The sequence below is a fragment of the Scardinius erythrophthalmus genome, assembly GCF_964197995.2.
Source record: "Scardinius erythrophthalmus genome assembly, chromosome: 1".
Taxonomy (NCBI): Eukaryota; Metazoa; Chordata; class Actinopteri; order Cypriniformes; family Leuciscidae; genus Scardinius; species Scardinius erythrophthalmus.
The window spans coordinates 74,355,473-74,376,130 of NC_138221.1; the positions used below are offsets into that span (position 1 = coordinate 74,355,473).

At 40.9% G+C, this 20,658-nt stretch overlaps 1 protein-coding gene across 1 annotated transcript in view; it reads right to left on the bottom strand.

Moving 5' to 3' along the window:
- The window catches only part of LOC308696626 (E3 ubiquitin-protein ligase rnf213-alpha-like), a gene marked incomplete at its 5' end in the record, with an annotated part of 167,762 nt that overhangs the window by 22,569 nt on the left and 124,535 nt on the right, over nt 1-20,658 (bottom strand). The window contains 5 exons of the mRNA XM_081375488.1: nt 10,483-10,603; nt 11,950-12,005; nt 12,661-12,906; nt 20,031-20,125; nt 20,223-20,397. Coding sequence (XP_081231614.1) covers nt 10,483-10,603; nt 11,950-12,005; nt 12,661-12,906; nt 20,031-20,125; nt 20,223-20,397 — 693 coding nt within the window. The remainder of the gene's footprint in view (nt 1-10,482; nt 10,604-11,949; nt 12,006-12,660; nt 12,907-20,030; nt 20,126-20,222; nt 20,398-20,658) is intronic.

Genomic DNA, 20,658 nt, shown 5'->3' on the forward strand with positions numbered 1-20,658 from the left:
ACAAGTCAAGTCACCTTCATTTATATAGCGCTTTTAACTATACAGAGAGTTGGTGTGAATGCCGTCTCCTTAGATTCCTAAGTTCCTCAAAAGTAATTTGCCCAACTTAAGCAATGTCTTATTCCTTCATCTCAGGCAACCATCTCAATTCCAGTTTCCAATGAAGTATATCAAGCTGCAAAATCTGTAAGCAATCTGTAGTGGCAAATATGGCACTAAACACATTCAACCTAGACAAGAATGTAACACTCATACAGACAGCAATGTGTCTGTATTTGCGAGTTATAAACCCTAATAAAACTGTTGACCAGCCTGCAGCCAGACAGAAAATACATGTCCAAGGTTTTCTTGTGGAGTGGGATCTCACTTCTTTATGGCATAACAAACTGTTGTAGTTATAAGACAATGTGACTGCATCAACAATCCAGTGAATGTGCAATCTGAGAGTGCAGGGCTGAGCAACTCTGGCCCTTGAGATCCACTTCCTGCAGACTTTTATCTCCAATACTGATGAAATTCCCCTGACTGTAGCTTTATAGTCATCCTGAATACCTTGATTCATTTGTTCAGGTGTGTTTGATTAGGGTTGGAGCTAAATTTAGCAGGAAAGCAGACCTCGAGGGACAGAGTTGCCCACCCTCACTTAAGGTGCAACCTCCGAAAGAGCTGCTCAGTAGAGGGCTGCATTGGGATTGAGTCCCGCTGGGTCCCGCGGGACCCAACGCAAATCTCGCGGGAGCGGGCGGTTTGAACTTTGCTGCGGGCGGGAATGGGCGGCAAAAAAAAAACACTGCGGGATCGGGAGGTAGCCTAGCAACATGATGGAGATGTCAATAATGGCGCTTTTCCACTACACAGTGGAAAGACTCGACTCGCCTTTGTTTGGTTTTCCACTGTGTAAAAGTTGTAACTGTATCTGCTTCCAGGTACTTTTTTTTCGTACCACCTCCGGCGAGGTTCTGGGCGAGCTGAGGCGATACTAAAATGTAACGTGAAAACATGGCAGACTGCTGATTGTTCAGAGAGAATCATCACTATTCACTGTCATCATTGCACGCGCCAGACAGAGTATCCTGAATAAAAAACAGCAAAAACGAAAACAAAACCATCCAAAAACTGCATACACTCGATTTCCTCCATTGTCCTGTGTGTATGTGTCCAGAATACATGCCGGCCAGGGAAACGAAACAAACAACCCCATGAATCTCTTTAATAATAGCAATACAAATACGTGTTTTTTTCCTGCGGGACGGCAGAAGACACAAAAACAATGCATCTCTATTATTGTGCGGGAATAAATTATCAGAGTTTTGCGGGGGCGGGAGTGGACATACATATTGCGGGAGCGGGCGGGAGTGTAACACATACGTTGCGGGAGCGGGCGGTAATGGTCAGAAATTCGGCGAGTGCGGGCGGGAGCGGGATGAAGAAAACAGTCCCGCGCAGGGCTCTACTGCTCAGCGTCAAGTCCTTTTAACACATTCTGTTGACTAGAAGTAACGTTGCACCTACATAACTCATGATTACGTACATGACTAACAATAGCGGCTCAGACCTCAACTCTGTAGTTTACGTTATTCAACGGTTTCAAAACTTAGACAGGCCCATGCCACTTAGGAGCTAGTTTGGCCATAAATGTGCATGTCCCCTGCACGAGACAACGGGTGAGCACGAACCCAGATGAGTTTCCCTTCCCTTCTACATTGGTAAAAGCGCTATATAAATGACGATGACTTGACTTGACTTCCTGGAAGACCTCCTGTTCAGGTTGTAGTATCTCTGTTGTCTGCTCTGGGCTCTCATGAAATTCTCCCTTACTCTCTCCAGAAGTGATTGCTGATGTTCAATAACTTCATACGCAAATTGGTCAGGATCAGGCAAACGATATTGGAATAGCTCAAGGGGTCCTTTCAACTTGCGTCTTAGAGCGATTTCCGCCGGGTATATTTTGTACTCCCCAAGATGAATTGATTACAAACCTGAACTCATGGATCCACTGGTCCCAATTCCCGTGAATGTCCTAGACATAGGATGCAATCATGATCTTAAGAGTTCTGTTTACTCTTTCTGTCAGGTTAGTCAGTGGTATGCAGTGGTGAGTTTTTGAATGGCACCCCATTGTCTGCAGGTAGCGTTCAGAAGTTGTGAGGTAAATTGTGGTCCTCTGTCTGATACCAAATAAGTAGTTACCCCCCATCAGGTAAATATCTCTTTGATAAGGATGTTAGTAATCATCCGTGTCTTAGCTCCCTTTTCGGTACCTCACAGTAAAACAAACCCCTGAAGTCAGATAGCCCAGCTGGGCTTGTGAGTGCCCAAGTGAGTGCAGCATGATCTGTAAGGAGTTCAAAGGATTTCCCTTCTAGTTATTGTCGCCATTTCTCAACCGCCCAGACCACAATGAGGCATTCCTTCTCTGAAATAGCATATGATTTTTCGGCTCCTTGAAGCAGTTGGGATGTATAGGTAATGACATATTCTCCCTTTTCCGACTCCTGAGTCAGTACAGCCCCAAGTCGCTTACATCAGTCTGCACTTTGAATGATTTACTTGAATCTGGGGGCATAAGAACTGGGGAGTTTTGCAGGGCAATGATTTGGCTAGCTGATTCCAGCCCAGCAAACACCTTCTTCAGATCTTGGAAGTGTTGTTGGAGGTCTCTGGAGTATAAAACAATGTCATCTATGTACACAAAACAACATTTGCCTATAAGATCTTGCTCCAGCATTTTTCAACCCAAATGGTAGACATACAAACTCATACTGGTTGTACTTTGTAACAAAATCTGTTTTTTGGATGCTACTTTCGTCCATCACCACTTGCCAGTATCCAGTCTTGAGGTCTAGGACTCCAAGGTATCTTGTATCTGAGGCATGAGAAAGCCATCCAGCAGGGTTTTGGCATTCAGTGCTCGATAATCCACACAGAAACACATACCCTATCCTTCTCTTGGGCACAATCACTACTGGAGCTGCCCATGGGGATGTAGATGGCAGTATTATACCTTTACTCATCATGGCTTTGACTTCCTCATCAAATAAGTTTTGTTAATTGACTGGAACGTGAAATGCTCTTTTCCGTACTGGGATGGGGTCATTAGTTATGATCTGGTGCTTAATGATAGATGCTTGACCTAAGGCATCTGTACAGACATTTGGCCAATTAAACAGTAACCCCTCTAAACACCTCTTCTCTATCTGGGAGGGAGGAGCAAGAACCACTAAATCAGCAAGACCCACTAAATCCTTGAGGGCAACTGTGTTGTCACTGGATACTTGCTCTATTGGCAGTGCACAGTGTATGCTATCAAAGGGTGGTTGGTCATAAGAGAAAGGATGTAATGTGTAATTTTGTCCAGGCAATGAATATGTGGAGGTGTCAAAATCCAGCTCGACTATGCATGTCACAAGGAACTCAAATTAGCGGAAAAGCTAGGTCCTAATTTGTCATGATGAATAGTCACACTACCAAGTATCTTCGCCTAATGCCCTCTGGATATGGCCGTAGGCAAATGTAAATGTAATCAAAAACAATTTCTAAAGCTAGGTCTTCTAAACATTAGATCACTCACACCTAAGGCAGTTATTGTAAATGAAATAGTCACAGATAATAGCTTCGATGTACTTTGCCTTACTGAAACCTGGCTTAAACCAAATTATTATTTCGGTCTAAATGAGTCTACTCCATCAGGATACTCCTATAAGCACGAGCCCCGTCTGATTGGTCGTGGCGGCGGTGTTGCAACAATCTATAGAGATATTCTCAATGTTACTCAGAAAACGGGCTATAAGTTTATTTCGTTTGAAGTACTTGTACTAAATGTTACGCTCTTAGATGCTAGAAAAACATCCCTATTATCTCTAGCCTTGGCTACCGTATATAGACCGCCTGGGCCTTACGCTGATTTCCTAAAAGAGTTTGCAGATTTTCTCTCAGACCTATTAGTTAATTTCGATAAAGCATTAATTGTTGGAGACTTTAATATCCACGTAGATTATTCAAATGATGCGCTAGGGGCTGCGTTTACAGATTTATTAAACTCCTTTGGGGTCAAGCAAAACGTTACCGGACCAACTCATCGTTTTAATCATACACTCGATTTAATTATATCACATGGAACCGATCCAACCTATATAGATATCATTCCACAAAGTCACTGACCATTACATGGTAACTTGCATATTACGTACTCCTGTAATATGTCATGCTGCGCAGCGTTATCGATTAGGCAGAACAATCCTTCCATCCACCATAGATAATTTTTCAAATAGCTTATCTGATCTGTCTCAGCTGCTCAGTGAACCCAAACAAACAGATGAACTTGAGGAATTAACTAGCACTATGAGCACCATTCTCTCTGGAACATTGGATGTTGTTGCACCCATTAGATTAAGAAAGGTCAGAGAGAAAAGTAAAGCACCATGGTACAACAATACTACGCATGTTCTAAAGAGAGAAACCCGTAATTTAGAGCGTAAATGGAAAAATACTAACTTAGAGGTCTTTAGAATCGCATGGAAAGACAGTATGTCACGTTATAAAAAGGCCCTAAAAGAGGCCAGGGCTGAGCATCTCCGCAAACTAATAGAAAACAACCAAAACAATCCTAGGTTCTTATTTAACACCGTGGCTAGACTAACAAATAAACAGATGTCTCCTGAACAAAATATTCCGTTACAGTTTAGTAGTAATGATTTCATGAAGTTCTTCACTGAGAAAATAGAAAACATCAGAACCACAATTGTAAACGTTCAATCCTCAATTGCGCCTTATAATTCAGCCTCAATTATCACCCCGCAAGAACAATTACAATGCTTTACAACTATAGAACAAAAAGAGTTAAATAAACTTATCACTTCATCTAAAACAACAACATGTTTACTAGATCCTATACCAACTAAACTATTGAAAGAAGTGTTACCTATAGTGGAAGAGCCTCTCCTCAATATTATTAACTCGTCTTTATCTTTAGGTTATGTTCCAAGAACATTTAAACTGGCAGTTATAAAACCTCTCATTAAGAAACCACAATTAGATCCACATAATCTAGCAAATTATAGACCCATTTCAAATCTACCTTTTATGTCTAAAATACTAGAAAAAGCTGTGTCCGCTCAACTGGGCTCTTTCTTGCAAGAAAATGACATCTATGAAAAGTTTCAGTCTGGGTTCAGGCCGCATCATAGCACTGAAACTGCGCTTGTTAAAATCACAAATGATTTACTTTTAGCTTCTGACCAAGGCTGTATCTCAATATTAGTTTTACTTGATCTTAGTGCTGCGTTCGATACTATAGATCATACAATACTCTTAGATCGACTACAAAATTATACTGGTGTTCAAGGACAAGCATTAAGCTGGTTTAGATCGTATTTATCTGACCGCTACCATTTTGTTTATTTAAATGGAGAAAAATCGATCATAACTCCAGTAAACTATGGAGTGCCGCAGGGATCTGTGTTAGGCCCTCTATTATTCTCAATATATATGCTGCCACTTGGAAATATTATAAGGAAACATGGAATTAGTTTCCATTGTTATGCTGATGACACTCAAATCTATATTTCATCACGGCCAGATGAAAACGCTAAATTATCCAAATTGACAGAGTGTGTTAAAGATATAAAAGATTGGATGACGCGCAATTTTCTTTTATTAAATCCAGACAAGACAGAGGTACTAATCATCGGTTCAAAAAACCACCCACAAAACCTCTCACAATACAACTTTAACATAGTAGGATGTCCTGTTACTTCATCCTCTACAGTAAAAGACCTGGGTGTTATATTAGACTGCAACCTGTCTTTTGAAAATCATATTTCATATGTTACAAAAACAGCCTTTTTCCACCTTAGAAACATTGCTAAGCTACGTAATATGCTATCTGTTTCTGATGCAGAAAAGTTAGTTCATGCATTCATGACCTCGAGACTAGATTACTGTAATGCTTTATTAGCTGGTTGTCCTGCATCCTCAATAAACAAGCTACAGTTAGTCCAAAATGCCGCCGCTAGAGTTCTTACTAGATCAAGAAAATATGATCATATAACACCAATTTTATCATCACTACATTGGCTACCTATAAAGTTCCGTATTAATTACAAGGTATTGCTACTGACTTATAAAGCCCTAAACGGCTTAGCTCCAGTCTATTTAACCGATCTTCTATCGCCCTATAATCCATCACGCTCTTTAAGGTCAGTAAATTCGAGGCTTTTGGTCATACCTAGGATATCCAGATCCACCAAAGGAGGGAGAGCATTTTCACATTTAGCACCAAAACTCTGGAATAGCCTTCCTGATACTGTTCGTTGCTCAGACTCACTCTCCCAGTTTAAAACTAGATTAAAGACGCATCTCTTCAGCCAGGCATTCATATAATACTTTTAATCTTACAGTTAAATCCGACCTCTAGTTCATAAATGCCAGAGGAGAACTGGTCCCCGACTGAGCCCGGGTTCTCCCAAGGTTTTTTTTTCTCCATTAGGTCACCTGATGGAGTTTTTCGGTTCCTTGCCACCGTTGCCTTAGGCTTGCTCAGTTGGGGATATTTGGGAATATTTAATTTAATTAATCAATCAACGATACTATTGATCAGCATTACCAAACGTGGACGTTCCACTAGAAACAAACATTGATGTATTGTTTTAATTTATTACTGTGAAGCTGCTTTGATACAACCTATGTTGTGAAAAGCGCTATATAAATAAACTTGACTTGACTTGACTTGACTTGACTTACCCCCGAAATCTAGTGGATTACCGCATCTCCTCCCGGTGTCTGCCGAACCTTCCTGCTCTGTCGCTGGAGCATTGTTGCTTCGCTGCAGTTGTATCAATCCGTGGATTAATGCTACAAACTTTGCTACAAACTTTGCTACAAACTTTGCTACAAACTTGCTCCTCCGGTTCTGTTTGCCACTGCCCGGCACGCCTGCTCTTCCCCTGCATGAGCTCTCTTCCTCTCTCCCCTCACAGTGACTACTGCAGAGGTGAGTGTGTCTCTACCCGCTTGCCTCATTGTTGTCCCCAGTCTATTCAGTGGTTGGCGTACTAAACTGCGCTGATTACTTTGCGGACTGGGTTGTGTTGTGAGCCTGGTTGGCTAACATGTAGCATTAGCGTGGTGTTTCTGTGTTGCTTGTGGCAACTTTACTGTGTCGATGTCATGTTTCCCGCTGGCAGCTGGATTAATGTCCTCTCAGCTCGCCTTATGCTGTGCCTGTGTGTTTTCTGTAACTTGGCAATGGAGCCTGTTTACACCCCTGCTACTCTCAAACATTTTCGCTGCCACGCCCCTCTGGTAGGCCTGTCGCGATAATTAAATAACCGTCTGATCGCGATTATTTGATCTAACCGCGATTGTTTCAGACAACCGCGATTATTGCGCTCTTTTATAGGCCTACGGCACAAGGGGGAGTCATGGACCAAAATAAATAGACAAGCACTAATTACGTTTTCCAGCAATATATTCAAAGTCATCTGAAGCCATTCCATAGCTTAATGTGAGGGACAGCAGTATATTTACATTGTTAAATTAAAGTTCACAAACTCGTCTGCAGCTGTCAATCATTCCGTTCAGCATTCAAACTCTGCAGCTGTCAATCATTCCATTCAGCATTCAAACAGCGCGCGTCGTCCAGTTACGACAGGATACACGGTAAAACTTTCTCCAATGTGACATTGACGTTATAATGCTTGATCTGTAGATAAAGGGCTGTGAATTTGCATAAAATGACTTTATTTTGCTGGAGTTTTTTGCTGTTTCTAAATGACTCGCTCGCTACCGTGTGCCTACACAGCACAAGGACTATGAATTGGCATCAGACGCACAATAACTGGAGTTTAAAACTGTGAAGAAACAAATGATCAATAAACTGTTGGACTGATATACACTAGGATTTGTGCCCTCGACATTTCTTCGCTTTGTGCCGTGAACTTTTAAATGCGCACTTGTGCAGCGCTGCGCACTGTGACTCCATGTTGCATTAAGCACATCATTCTGCACCCGCGATGCGCATACGCGCTTTGTTCCGCTCTGTTTTGAAGTGTATCATATTATCATGGTTTGTGCACATTTGTTTTTATTAACATGTTTAGATTTTATTAAATTACTGTGCAGATGTTTTCAAAAATTACTTTTTGCTGCTGATTTATACACTCACTAAGTTTAATAAACAAACTGTCATAGCTATTGAATATATTTATTTAATATTTAAAGGTGTTAACTGTAATCTTACACTGCATAATGATAACTTACAAAGGATTAAATTCATCACAATTATTTAATGAATGAAGCACAAAGCCCTAAAACAGACAATTAATCGGCATAATCGCCAAAGCCCTAACACAGACAATTAATCGTCAAAGCCCTAAAACTGACAATTAATCGGCATAACCGCAATTATTTTTTAGACAATTAATCTTCAGCCAAATTTCATAATCGTGACAGGCCTACCCCCTGGACCCGACGCTGTATAAACACTGCTGCTCACTTGGAATTATTCGTCGTCCGCGTTATGTTCATCGCGTCAAAAGAGAACCGACTCTCATCTATGAACATGATGCTCAAATCCCAACTGTTTACACGCCCGACCGTTGTCGACGATACCAGCCAAAGAACAGGGGAATTAACTTTGACAACCTTCGTCGCCCTCCTAGGCTGCCTCCTCCTGCCTCGTCATCATGTCAGAACTTTAACATTGACCACCTAAATGCACGCTCAATCACAAACAAAACGGCCCTAATAAACGATATCACCGTGGACAAAAAATGTGACTTGTTTTGTCTCTCAGAGACCTGGCAAAAACCCGGTGACTGCATTAATTTAAACATGCTGACTCCCCCTGGCTACTGCTATTTATCCAAACCCAGATCTGTAGGGAGAGGGGGTGGGTTGGCTGTAGTGTACCACTCAGATCTGACTGTTAAAGAACTTAGGCCATTTGAAGTGACATCCTTTGAATATATTGCTGTGCAGGTTGTTTCTACCCTACCCCTTCTACTATTGCTAATCTACCGCCCCCCTAAACCATCTGTAAATTTTCTGTCTGAATTGAATGAACTTCTCACTGTTATTTCATCTCTTTGTTCTGCTATGATTATGTTAGGGGATTTTAACATTCATGTGGATACTAATTGTTCTTACACCTCAGAGTTTAATTCAGTATTGGACTGTTTTAGTCTGACACAGCATGTTGACTTTCCTACTCACACTCATGGCCACACTTTGGATCTGCTCTGCTCTTCTGGTCTAAATGACATCTCTGTCTCTGGTTCCATCTCTGGTGTCTCTGACCATAAGCTCATTGAATGCCGTTTTCATATGATCACTCCTCCTCCCTCCTCAGAAAAAACAATCACATGTCGTAACATCAGGTCAATTGACCACAGCATGTTTGCTGCCTCTATACAGGCCTCGCCACTGTTTGACCTTGACGTGCTCTCGTCCGCGGATGACTTAGTTGCTACGTACAATGGCACCCTGACCAGCCTGCTTGATAGCTTAGCCCCTGTCAGGACTAGGCTTGTACCAGCAAACCGTACTTGCTCCTGGTTCACCCCTGAGCTCAGGAAACTTAAGGCCACTGGCCGCCGTCTTGAACGGCTATATAAGAAAACTGGCCTTACAATTCACTCCATGCTTTACACCGAACATACTCTGACATATAGGGATGCCCTCAATGCTGCCCGCTCAAACTATTACTCATCACTCATAACCTCCTCCATGTCCAGGCCTAAAACCCTGTTCAGGACCGTGGACAAACTCCTCAAACCCCCTGTCACTGCCTGTCCAAAGACCCCTGAGCAGTGCCAGGCCTTCTTACACTTCTTTGATGACAAAATTAGCCAAATTTACCACTGCTTCAACCCCAATGCTATCTCTCTCTCTTCTTCTCCTCCCTCTCTGGGCCCTCAGCTCTCCCATTTCACCGCTATTGACTCCCTCACTATCACTGACATTATTAATAAGTCCAACTCTTCATCGTGTCAGCTTGACCCTGCCCCCACCCCTCTACTTAAAGCCTGCAACACATCCTTATCTGAACCCATTGCACTGATTGTAAACACCTGCCTCAACTCTGGTGTTGTGCCTGCTGCCCTCAAGACTGCTGCAGTCACACCCATTCTCAAAAAACCGGACTGCGACCCAACATCACTATTAAACTACCGCCCTATCTCCAACCTCCCCTTCCTGGCCAAGGTACTGGAAAGAGTGGTGGCCTCACAACTACACACCTTTCTTAATCACCATGACCTGTATGAGCCTTTTCAATCTGGTTTCCGTTCATGTCACAGTACAGAGACTGCCCTTCTACGCATAGTTAACGACCTCCTCCTGTCTGCTGACTCTGGTTCACTTAACATTCTCATCCTCCTTGACCTTAGTGCTGCTTTTGATACCATCAACCACAATGTTCTAATCGCCCGTCTGTCTGGTATTGGTGTTTCTGGCACAGCACTAACTTGGTTTCAGTCTTACCTCTCCAACAGAAAGCAGTTTGTAACACTTGGTCCACATCAGTCTTCCAAGTCCCCTGTCACTCGTGGTGTCCCCCAGGGTTCTGTACTTGGGCCCCTCCTCTTTCTCATATACATCCTCCCTATTGGCCAGATTATACGCAGCCACAGTCTTAACTTCCACTGTTATGCAGATGACATCCAACTCTATCTTACCACTCCCTCTCCCTCTGACCCACCACCATGCTCCCTCACTGACTGCCTTTCTGACTTAAAATTATGAATGCAAAACAATTTTCTCAAACTCAACACAGATAAAACCGAAATTCTCCTGATTGGCCCTAAAAGCATCCTCTCCAAATCTCCCAGTCTCACTCTCAACATTGATGGTTCACCTGTCCACTCTACCCCTGTTGTTAAAAACCTTGGCATTCTGCTTGACTCCTCCCTTAGCTTTGATCCTCATATCAGATCACTCACTAAGACTGCCTTCTTTCACCTCCGTAACATTGCTCGCCTCCAACCCTTCCTCTCTGTTAGTGATGCTCAGACTTTGGTTAACTCCTTCATTATGTCACGTCTAGACTACTGCAACTCACTTTTCCTTGGTCTCCCTGCTAAATCACTTCAAAGGCTACAATATATTCAAAACTCGGCAGCCAGGCTCCTCACCCATACCAGACGATCAGCACACATCACCCCCATTCTCCACCAACTCCACTGGCTACCAGTTCCGTCCCGGATCAAATACAAAGTGCTACTACTCACCTTCAAAGCACTCCACTACCTTGCTCCCCCCTACATCCGCGACCTCCTGATCCCTTACACTCCTTCCCGCTCACTCCGATCCTCTGACCAAAATCTCTTGGCTATCCCCCGCTCCAGACTTTCCACCCTGGGTGGTAGGTCCTTCAGTGCCTTGGCCCCCAAACTCTGGAACCGCCTCCCACAACCTCTTCGTGACTGTCCTTCTCTTCCCTTCTTTAAAGCACATCTCAAGACCTTTTTGTTTAATGATCACTTCTCCACACCCAACTCATAGCTTCATACAGATAACTTGTCTTTGTTGTATTGTTTTGGTTGTTTGTTGTTGTGTTTCCTTGCCTTCCTACTATGTAAAGTGACCTTGGGTTTGAGAAAGGCGCTATATAAAATAAACGTATTATTATTTATTATTAACACTTGCCCAGGTGCTGAAGGCTGGCTGGCCATAGCACAGTGCGCCCCATCTCATGCTGGATGCATCTGCCATGACCAATATTTGCCTGGAGACCAGGCCTATCTCCATGCCCCTCTGGTAAAAAGCTGTGAGGTTTCCACGTGTCCAAGCAGCAAGCTGGCCCGGGAATGTGAAGTTGCCTTCAGACCCAGTGCTCTTTGAAATAAATTAAGTGGAAGGGATTTTCAAGCTGGAAACTCCTGAATCATCTGCAAGCTCTCTACCAAGAGATGGCCTCAAATGCTATTGCTAAAAAGGAAAAGCACTGACTGGGAATCAGAACACTCCTTGTCATATAAACTCTGAGCCCCAAGCTCTGTAAGTGGCTGAGAAGCAGGGACACGTGTTCGCACAGCACTGTCTCTGATTGGGCCAGGCTAGGGACAGCCCGAACAGAAGGAAAAATAAATTGTATGCTGTTCCTTCGAATATGAACCTCAAAAACTGTTTGTGATGAGGAACTATATGGACATGAAAATAAGCATCTTTCAGATCCAGATTTTTTGTTTATTGCACAAACACAGTGTGGAACAGTAATTGCACATAGAACACAAAACTATCTTTCTCCCTGTACTGTAGATTCAGATTGGAACTGAGGGAGCCAAAGTGCTGTGGAGTCAGCCCGAGAAGTTGCCGACTCAAGGAGAAAGCCATGATGGCTGGCTCGAAGGCCACTGGCCACTGAATTTCACTGGCGTGATTCACTAGGGTTTTGTTTTTTTGCTGAGAAAGATGTTTCCCCATAGTGTTAGCAATTGATACAATATAGACCATTTTTCTGTGAACAGTCTTGTTTATCCAACTTTATATTCAGTTTAACTTGTTTAATCTATACTTTCTTTAAGAATACTTTCTTTTGGACATAAATTAGGATTACAAAGTCACGTTTTATGAATGTTTCTGTGATACCCGTTTACCTATATTCTAATGATTTTTACTGTTTTATTATAGTGAAATAATCACTTCAGATAAACATCTTACCCTCTGAAGGAACCTCCAGAGTAAACTGTCCCGGCCATTGTTCTGCTCCACATTGTGGGCCAGACTCAACAACGAGACCTTCCTCCGGCAGCTCCAGATGGATGAATTATGGATAAGGGAGTTCTGGGGCAAAGAGCGCAGAAAAAACTCTGGTTTCCCAAACGTCAACTTCATCACTGGATTAGAAGACACTCGCTCATCTTCCCTGATGAATGCATTCACTTCCTTTAGCTGATGCTCCAGAACCTGAGAGAAAGAGAAATAATCAACCAATAATCATTACAATAAAGAGGTTCACAAACTTTTGAAATGAATGGAATGAATGAACGGCAGAGATGCGCGCTGTTTACCACAGCTCGCACACTCGCGTTTCTGTGTGAATGAATGATGATGTTTTAGCAAACTGTATTGCTATACTGAGATGAGTAAAAATCGACAACATTTTGTTGACTAGATTTGGGTACAGTTTTTACTGTAGAATATACTGCCACATCAAATAAGCTTTTGTTTAGCAATTTCTATATAAATACTATTTTTGTCAACAATAAAGTCATCAACTGAGATGTTAGCTGTTCCAATGTTGGCTATATTCAAACTAATGAATACATAGATAAAATGTAGGCCTATAATCATTTTTTTTTTTACAAAGAAAGAGTACACTTGAAATATTGTTGAAATTGTAATTATTGTTGTAATTGTAACCTTTTTAATAAAATAGCAAAACATATTTACAAGATAAATGTAAGCAAAATCTTAAATGGACAATATAAGTCTTCTAAATATATCTTTTGTCCTTGCATTGTGGCTCAGTCAGTGTCACACCTGAATGAATGGCTAATTATGCAGAGTGGGTGGGACATTGTAATCTCAGGTGTAAACCACTCCTCGTTCACGCCCCCCTCGCATATTGGCTTTCCAAGCAAAACCTGTTTTACATCAATTTAAATCAATGTATTGTTTTATGAGAATGATAAAGCAAGACTATTTTCACATAATTTTGAAGCTAGAACTCGAAGAGACAACATCCATTAGTCAAAAGTCTTATTGACACATTTTTATTATGAGTTTTGTGGTCTTATTTTGTGGTCTTTCATTTTTATTTTTTTCAATAACCACGCATAAACATTATTCTCTTAAAAATTAAAAAATATACATGCATGGTGATCACATATTTTGGTAGCCCTGTTTGTGCTATATAGAGTGAATTTACACCTTTGCCATTAACATGTTTATAAATAACTGAAAAAAGCACAAATGTCAGAGCATGTCAGAACACCTCCAGGGCCCAGAAAACCCCTCAGACCCCAGAGGGTTAAGATTGATAAAATCAGGGACAAAATTATAACTATGCAACCGTCTACTACAGTATCGCATCAGGCAGTGCATTGTAGTGTCCCTGGGGAAAAATTTGATTCATTCGTTGCTATAGGAGAGGAAGAATTTACTAAACTCGTTAAATCATCTAAATCGACAACATGTATGTTAGACCCTATACCGACTAAGCTACTGAAAGAGATGCTTCCAGAGGTCATAGATCCTCTTCTTAATATCATTAATTCGTCTTTGTCTCTAGGATACGTACCAAAAAACTTTAAGCTGGCTATGATTAAACCGCTTGTTAAAAAAACGCAACTTGATCCTACAGAATTAGTCAATTACAGGCCGATCTCGAATCTACCCTTTCTGTCAAAGATACTAGAAAAGGCAGTATCTTCACAACTGTGTTCCTTTTTAGAAAGAAATGACATCTGCGAGGATTTCCAGTCCGGATTTAGACCGTACCATAGTACTGAGACTGCTCTCGTTAGAGTCACAAATGATTTGCTCTTATCATCCGATCGTGGTTGTATCTCTCTATTAGTGTTACTCGATCTTAGTGCTGCGTTTGACACCATTGACCACAACATTCTTTTAAATAGACTAGAAAACTACGTTGGCATTAGTGGAATTGCACTAGCATGGTTTAAAGGGATACTCCACTTTTTTCGGAAATAAGCTCATTTTACATCTCCCCCAGAGTTAAACAGTTGAGTTTTACCGTTTTAGAATCCATTCAGCCGAACTCCGGGTCTGACGGTACCACTTTTAGCATAGCTTAGCACAGATCATTGATTCTGACGAGTCCAGTAGCATTTCTTTCAAAATGACCAAAGAGTTTCAATATTTTTCCTATTTAAAACTTGACTCTTCTGTAGTTAAACCGTGTACTAAGATCGACGGAAAATGAAAAGTTGCGATTTTCTAAGCCTATATGGCTAGGAACTACTCTCATTCCAGCGTAATAATCAAGGAACTGTGCGGCTGTACCATGGGTGCAGCAGGCATAATGATATGACGCAGCGCCTGAAAATAGTCCCCAGCTCGGTAACTTCTTCCAACGTGACCGGGACTAAGTTTGTCTAACCTATTAGACCTATTTTCAGGCGCTGCGTCATATCATTACGCCTGCTGCACCCATGGTACAGCCGCACAGTTCCTTGATTATTACGCCGGAATGAGAGTAGTTCCTAGCCATATAGGCTTAGAAAATCGCAACTTTTCATTTTCCGTCGATCTTAGTACACGGTTTAACTACAGAAGAGTCAAGTTTTAAATAGGAAAAATATTGAAACTCTTTGGTCATTTTGAAAGAAATGCTACTGGACTCATCAGAATCAATGATCTGTGCTAAGCTATGCTAAAAGTGGTACCGTCAGACCCGGAGTTCGGCTGAATGGATTCTAAAACGGTAAAACTCAACTGTTTAACTCTGGGGGAGATGTAAAATGAGCTTATTTCCGAAAAAAGTGGAGTATCCCTTTAAATCATACTTATCTGACCGTTATCAATTTGTAGCAGTAAATGAAGAGATGTCTCATCGATCACAAGTTCAGTATGGTGTACCACAAGGCTCAGTACTAGGACCGCTGCTATTCACTCTGTACATGCTACCCTTAGGAGATATCATTAGGAAACATGGAATTAGCTTTCACTGTTATGCCGACGATACTCAGCTCTATATTTCTTCATGCCCAGACGAAACTTACCAATTCACTAAATTAACAGAATGCATAGCTGATATAAAAAATTGGATGACTCGTAATTTCCTACTTCTAAATTCTGAAAAAACAGAGATTCTAATTATTGGACAAAAAACTTCCTCACGTAATAACCTAGAATACTGTCTAACACTTGATGGCTGCTCTGTCGAGTCTTCGTCGTCGGTTAGGAACCTGGGTGTGCTCTTTGATACCAATCTTGCATTTGAAAGTCACGTGTCTAGTATCTGTAAAACCGCATTTTTCCATCTTAAAAATATATCTAAATTACGTCATATGCTCTTATTGACAAATGCGGAACAATTAGTTCATGCGTTCATGACATCAAGGCTAGATTATTGTAATGCTCTACTGGGTGGTTGCCCTGCACGCTTAATAAACAAACTACAGCTAGTTCAAAACGCAGCAGCTCGAGTTCTTACCAGAACCAGGAAGTATGACCGTATCCAGATCTGACGAAGGACCTTCGCCTGGACCCGATGACAACGCAGTGCTGAAGTGCCAACTAGTATCTCCCTATGGAGGATCCCTTTACCACTCTACAGATAAAGCGTCGTCGGGAAAACTCAATTTACGTATCTACCCCGAATTGATCAAATAAAATAAAATTCTTAATCAAACCTATAAGGAAACACCAGTGATTTGTTTAGGCTTGGTTTGTAGGGAATTACAAACCTGCACACATATATTCAAACGCACATAACTATAGAAGCAATTCTTAATGCGCATGTGAACGCCATCAGCATTTCTCACAGGATCGCGCTTAAAGTTTGTGTAGAGAGAATGGTGTCGTCTTGGCGGCCCCTAATTTAATAATTTAATAACAAATGATCGTTGCGACGGAAGCGAATCAATCAAAACTAACTTTAGTTGGAAAATAACTTTATTAAAGAACCGCTATAAAACCAAAACAATCTTACCTTAAATTATACGTTTATCTCTGTAAAGCTGCTTTGAAACAATCTACATTGTTAAAAGCGCTATATAAATGAAGATGACTTGACTTGACTTGACTATTGATTGTTTTAACATGTCAAATTCTCCAGCTTTTATTTTGGTGGAATATTGCTAAACACTTCTGTCTACTATACAAATGTGACTGTAAAAAAAACATTACTGTTGTTGTTGTTCATTTTTTGTAGTTGGATAATCATACACAGTAAATGTATCAATGAATTAAACAATCACTTAGTTTAAAGTAAATTCACAATGTGCACTAAATGAACATTCACTTGTACATCGTGAATGTACTTTAAACTAAGCGCTTGCAGAGATGGAATTCGTAAGAAGCAGCATTTACTGTGGACAGAGCCTCTCTGTTTACATTATTATAATATTATAATCAATCAACCTGTTCATCCCGTGAACACTCAGTATTAATTGTTTATTAATTCTAAGAAATGTTCATTTCCGGGGGAGGGAAATATCTTTCTTACTGTACAGTACTACTAAGAATGAATGAATGAATGAATGAGGCATTTATATAGCGCTTTCATATGTACTACTGTACACCCAAAGTGCTTTACAATTATATCAGGGGATCTCTCCTCAACCACCACCAGTGTGGAGCATCCACTTGGATGATGCGACGGCAGCCACAGTACAACGGCGCCAGTGCGCTCACCACACACCAGCTATAGGTGGAGAGGAGAGAGAGTGATAGAGTCAATTCGATGTATAAGGGGATTATTAGGAGGCCATGATTGGTAAGGGCCAATGGGTGGAATGTGGCCAGGACACCGGGGTTACACCCCTACTCTTTACGAGAAATGCCATGGGATTTTTAACGACCACAGAGAGTCAGGACCTCGGTTTTACGTCTCATCCGAAGGACGGGACTAAGAGCCTGTAGTCAAAATCTAAATCGTAAAATAAACTTTGTCGTAAGCAGAGAATCAGAACCAAATACATATTGTGCACAAGTTTTATTAACTAAATCACAAACATAACTAATCTAAACATACACATTCGCACAATCACACGTACATGGGTAAAAAAGAAAGTGACAGGATGAAACCGTAAACAGGGAATGAAGCTATGGAAAATATTCATCTAACTATGAAAAGAACCATCAGCTTATTATTTCCAGAGCACCTCATTAATGTATACTTGCATGGCCTTTATAGTGAAAGCATTTCGTGAAGTTCCTGAAGAAGGATTTTGATGGTTCCATGAGTTTCAAACGATTTTTTCTGCATTGAAGGAAGAAATGGTGATGAACTTGAATGGTTTGTTTGACTCTGTTCTGGTTGAAGGTTTTCTCTCTCTCCATGAGCACATGGCCGGAGTGCAGATCGTGACCTGCCGGCCCTGGGCCAGAGAAGCCACACAGAGCAACCAGGAGAAGGGAGGAAGTCGGAAGAGTTGATGGTTGTCCATTCAGTGATAGTAAAGTTGCAGTTTTCTTCTGAGTTGGAATGAAGAAATTACATTCTGACTCTGTTGGGAGAGTGAAGGCATAGCAGGCGGTGGTCAAGGCCTGCCGAGGCCCTTGGGCCCCAGTGAGGGGTCCCCACAGACATCAACCCGCAGCAGAAGCAGCAATAGAGGCCAGAAGAAGAGGAGGTCACTGTGAATATGTTTCTAATAAATGGTTTCTGATGAAGAAACTAAGAAAGATTCTTGTAATACTAATATGTTGCGCAGCGACCGACATATCATATACACGATCATTTCGATCTTCAAAGTACCAATTTATAGAGACCAAACATGGTATAGATGAGGTTACATTGACCGTTGGTTCTATCATAAAATACACAGTATCAACAAAAAAAAATTAAGAATGAAAAAAAAGAATTAAAAAACACTACACAAGACAGTAAATCATTCACACGATGTTCTGGGATGCATGTTCATTTATAGATCAGTTTGTCTATAAATTAATGCAGGAAAGTTTGTTTCTGTCTTTTCTATGGCCTCTGTCTTGAACACATGCCCATATTTTTAACAGCAATAAAATCGTATCTGATGGTAGTCATGGTTCTTGCCCTGGTTGGGGGGACGGGACCATAGATCCCAAAGTGAGTTTGAAAGATTATTTGTTAAATATAACAAATAATTGTGTCTGATTTGTCTCAGTCGTTACACAGATAATCGTACACAGAATACGCATCAATGAATTACACATTTTTGCTGTGGTGTGTGAATTAACGTTTGTGAAATGTCTACTAATTACGTTGCTTATTCCGATCACTTATATTGGGCACTTAAATTAAATTGTGCAATTAAATTGGCTTTTGACAATGAAAATTATGCATGTGGTTTTTTTCTGAGGGTTAAAGTCATCTGTTAATTTCTTGATTGGTATTTTGACAGTTTCCACTTGGACATTCTAGTCATATTTGCTAATTCTCTTTAATGTAATTGCCCTGTTTTGATCCATTTTCCTGGGAAATTGATTTATTTTTATATAATTTTGTTTAAAGGTAATACAAATGGTTCTTATCTTCTAATCTAATCTTGACTGACATGGCAATAAAATTATATACATTTATTTTGGCAGTTAAAGTTTTAGGTGGATATTTCTTGGAGTGGGCGGGTTTTGGTGAGCCTTTGGGCTGGAAATCGTCGAACCAATCTGCCACCACTGGCCATGCTTTCCACAAACACATTGCGAAGTATTGCCATTCTTACCTGTCTTACTGTGTTCTTTTCTCCACTGCCATTGTGACAGCTTCTTGTTATGACCATTGTGCATGTTTACTTGGATATCACGTTTATTTGGATTACTGCTTTTGTATTGGTTGCCAGTGTGTACTGACTATTTTGAGTATCTCCCCTTGCCTGTATTTCTGACCATTTCACCCTGCTGATTTGGATTTATTGTTTATTTGTTGGTTGCACTTTATTTTACAGTACAAGTACTTACAGTATACTTACCTAAGAAAGGACTGGGTAATATAAGGTAACTACATGGGTTAAATTTAGGTTTAGGGGTAGGTTCATGGTTAGTACCTAGTTATTACCCAGTAAATGTAATTACTATAATAAGTACAGTATGTCCATGGGGAACAGGATAAAATAAAGTCCTGCCCAATAAACTTCTGCAAATTCAAACCCAATATCAAGCCTGAGTCCGTTACATAAAGTGCACCAGATTGATTCATTTAACTTTAAAATGCACTAGCTAGAGGGACCAAGGTCCACCCACCATAGTCTCACCAATCCTGTTGGACTACTCAACAATGAAAAAAGTTTTACAATTGTCGATGTTGTCTATCCATTTCAGTCATAAAGAGGGAATTCACACTATGAAAATACATGATAAAATGCTAGCATGATACACTAAATATACTAGATAGATAATATACAAAAAAATACCATGTTATTTACCGTCAGATGATGTGTGATGACATCTGTATTCATGGCATTTTCCCATCCATTTCGTGCATCTTTAGTGGAAAGGTTTTCATCATAAAGAACAGGCCCTGTTTACAATAACAAAATGTTACATTTCTTGAATTTCTGAAGCAGGAGCTCAATAAGGCGTGTGTGGAATGTAAGGTGAGTAGTGTGGGCTCTTACACTGGCTGGTCTGATGGGGCTCCAGTAGACTGTGGATGGTCAAATGGATGGTACTGACCGTATCATCCACTCCTTTACCCAGAGCTCTGCTCAGCTGCTCCATGTCCTTCAGAAGATGGGCCATCAGGAATGGACCAGGATCCGCCACAGCAGGCTTAATGATCTCCATGAGATTCTAAAAAAAGACATATGTAAAAATATGGCAGGAAGATAGTTAAAGTTACACTCACTAAGTTACTCTATCTAATATCTAAATACGTGTCACTCTGGGCAGTTTTAGGGGATGATCTGTTAGAAGTGCTTAATGACAGTTTGACCAGAGGGGTCGCTGCCTACAAGCTGCCAGGGAGCAGTGATAACCGTTCTACCGATTAAAGGTGACTTCAGAAACATAAAGAACTGACAACCTGTGTCATTCTATGCTATGATATGAAGA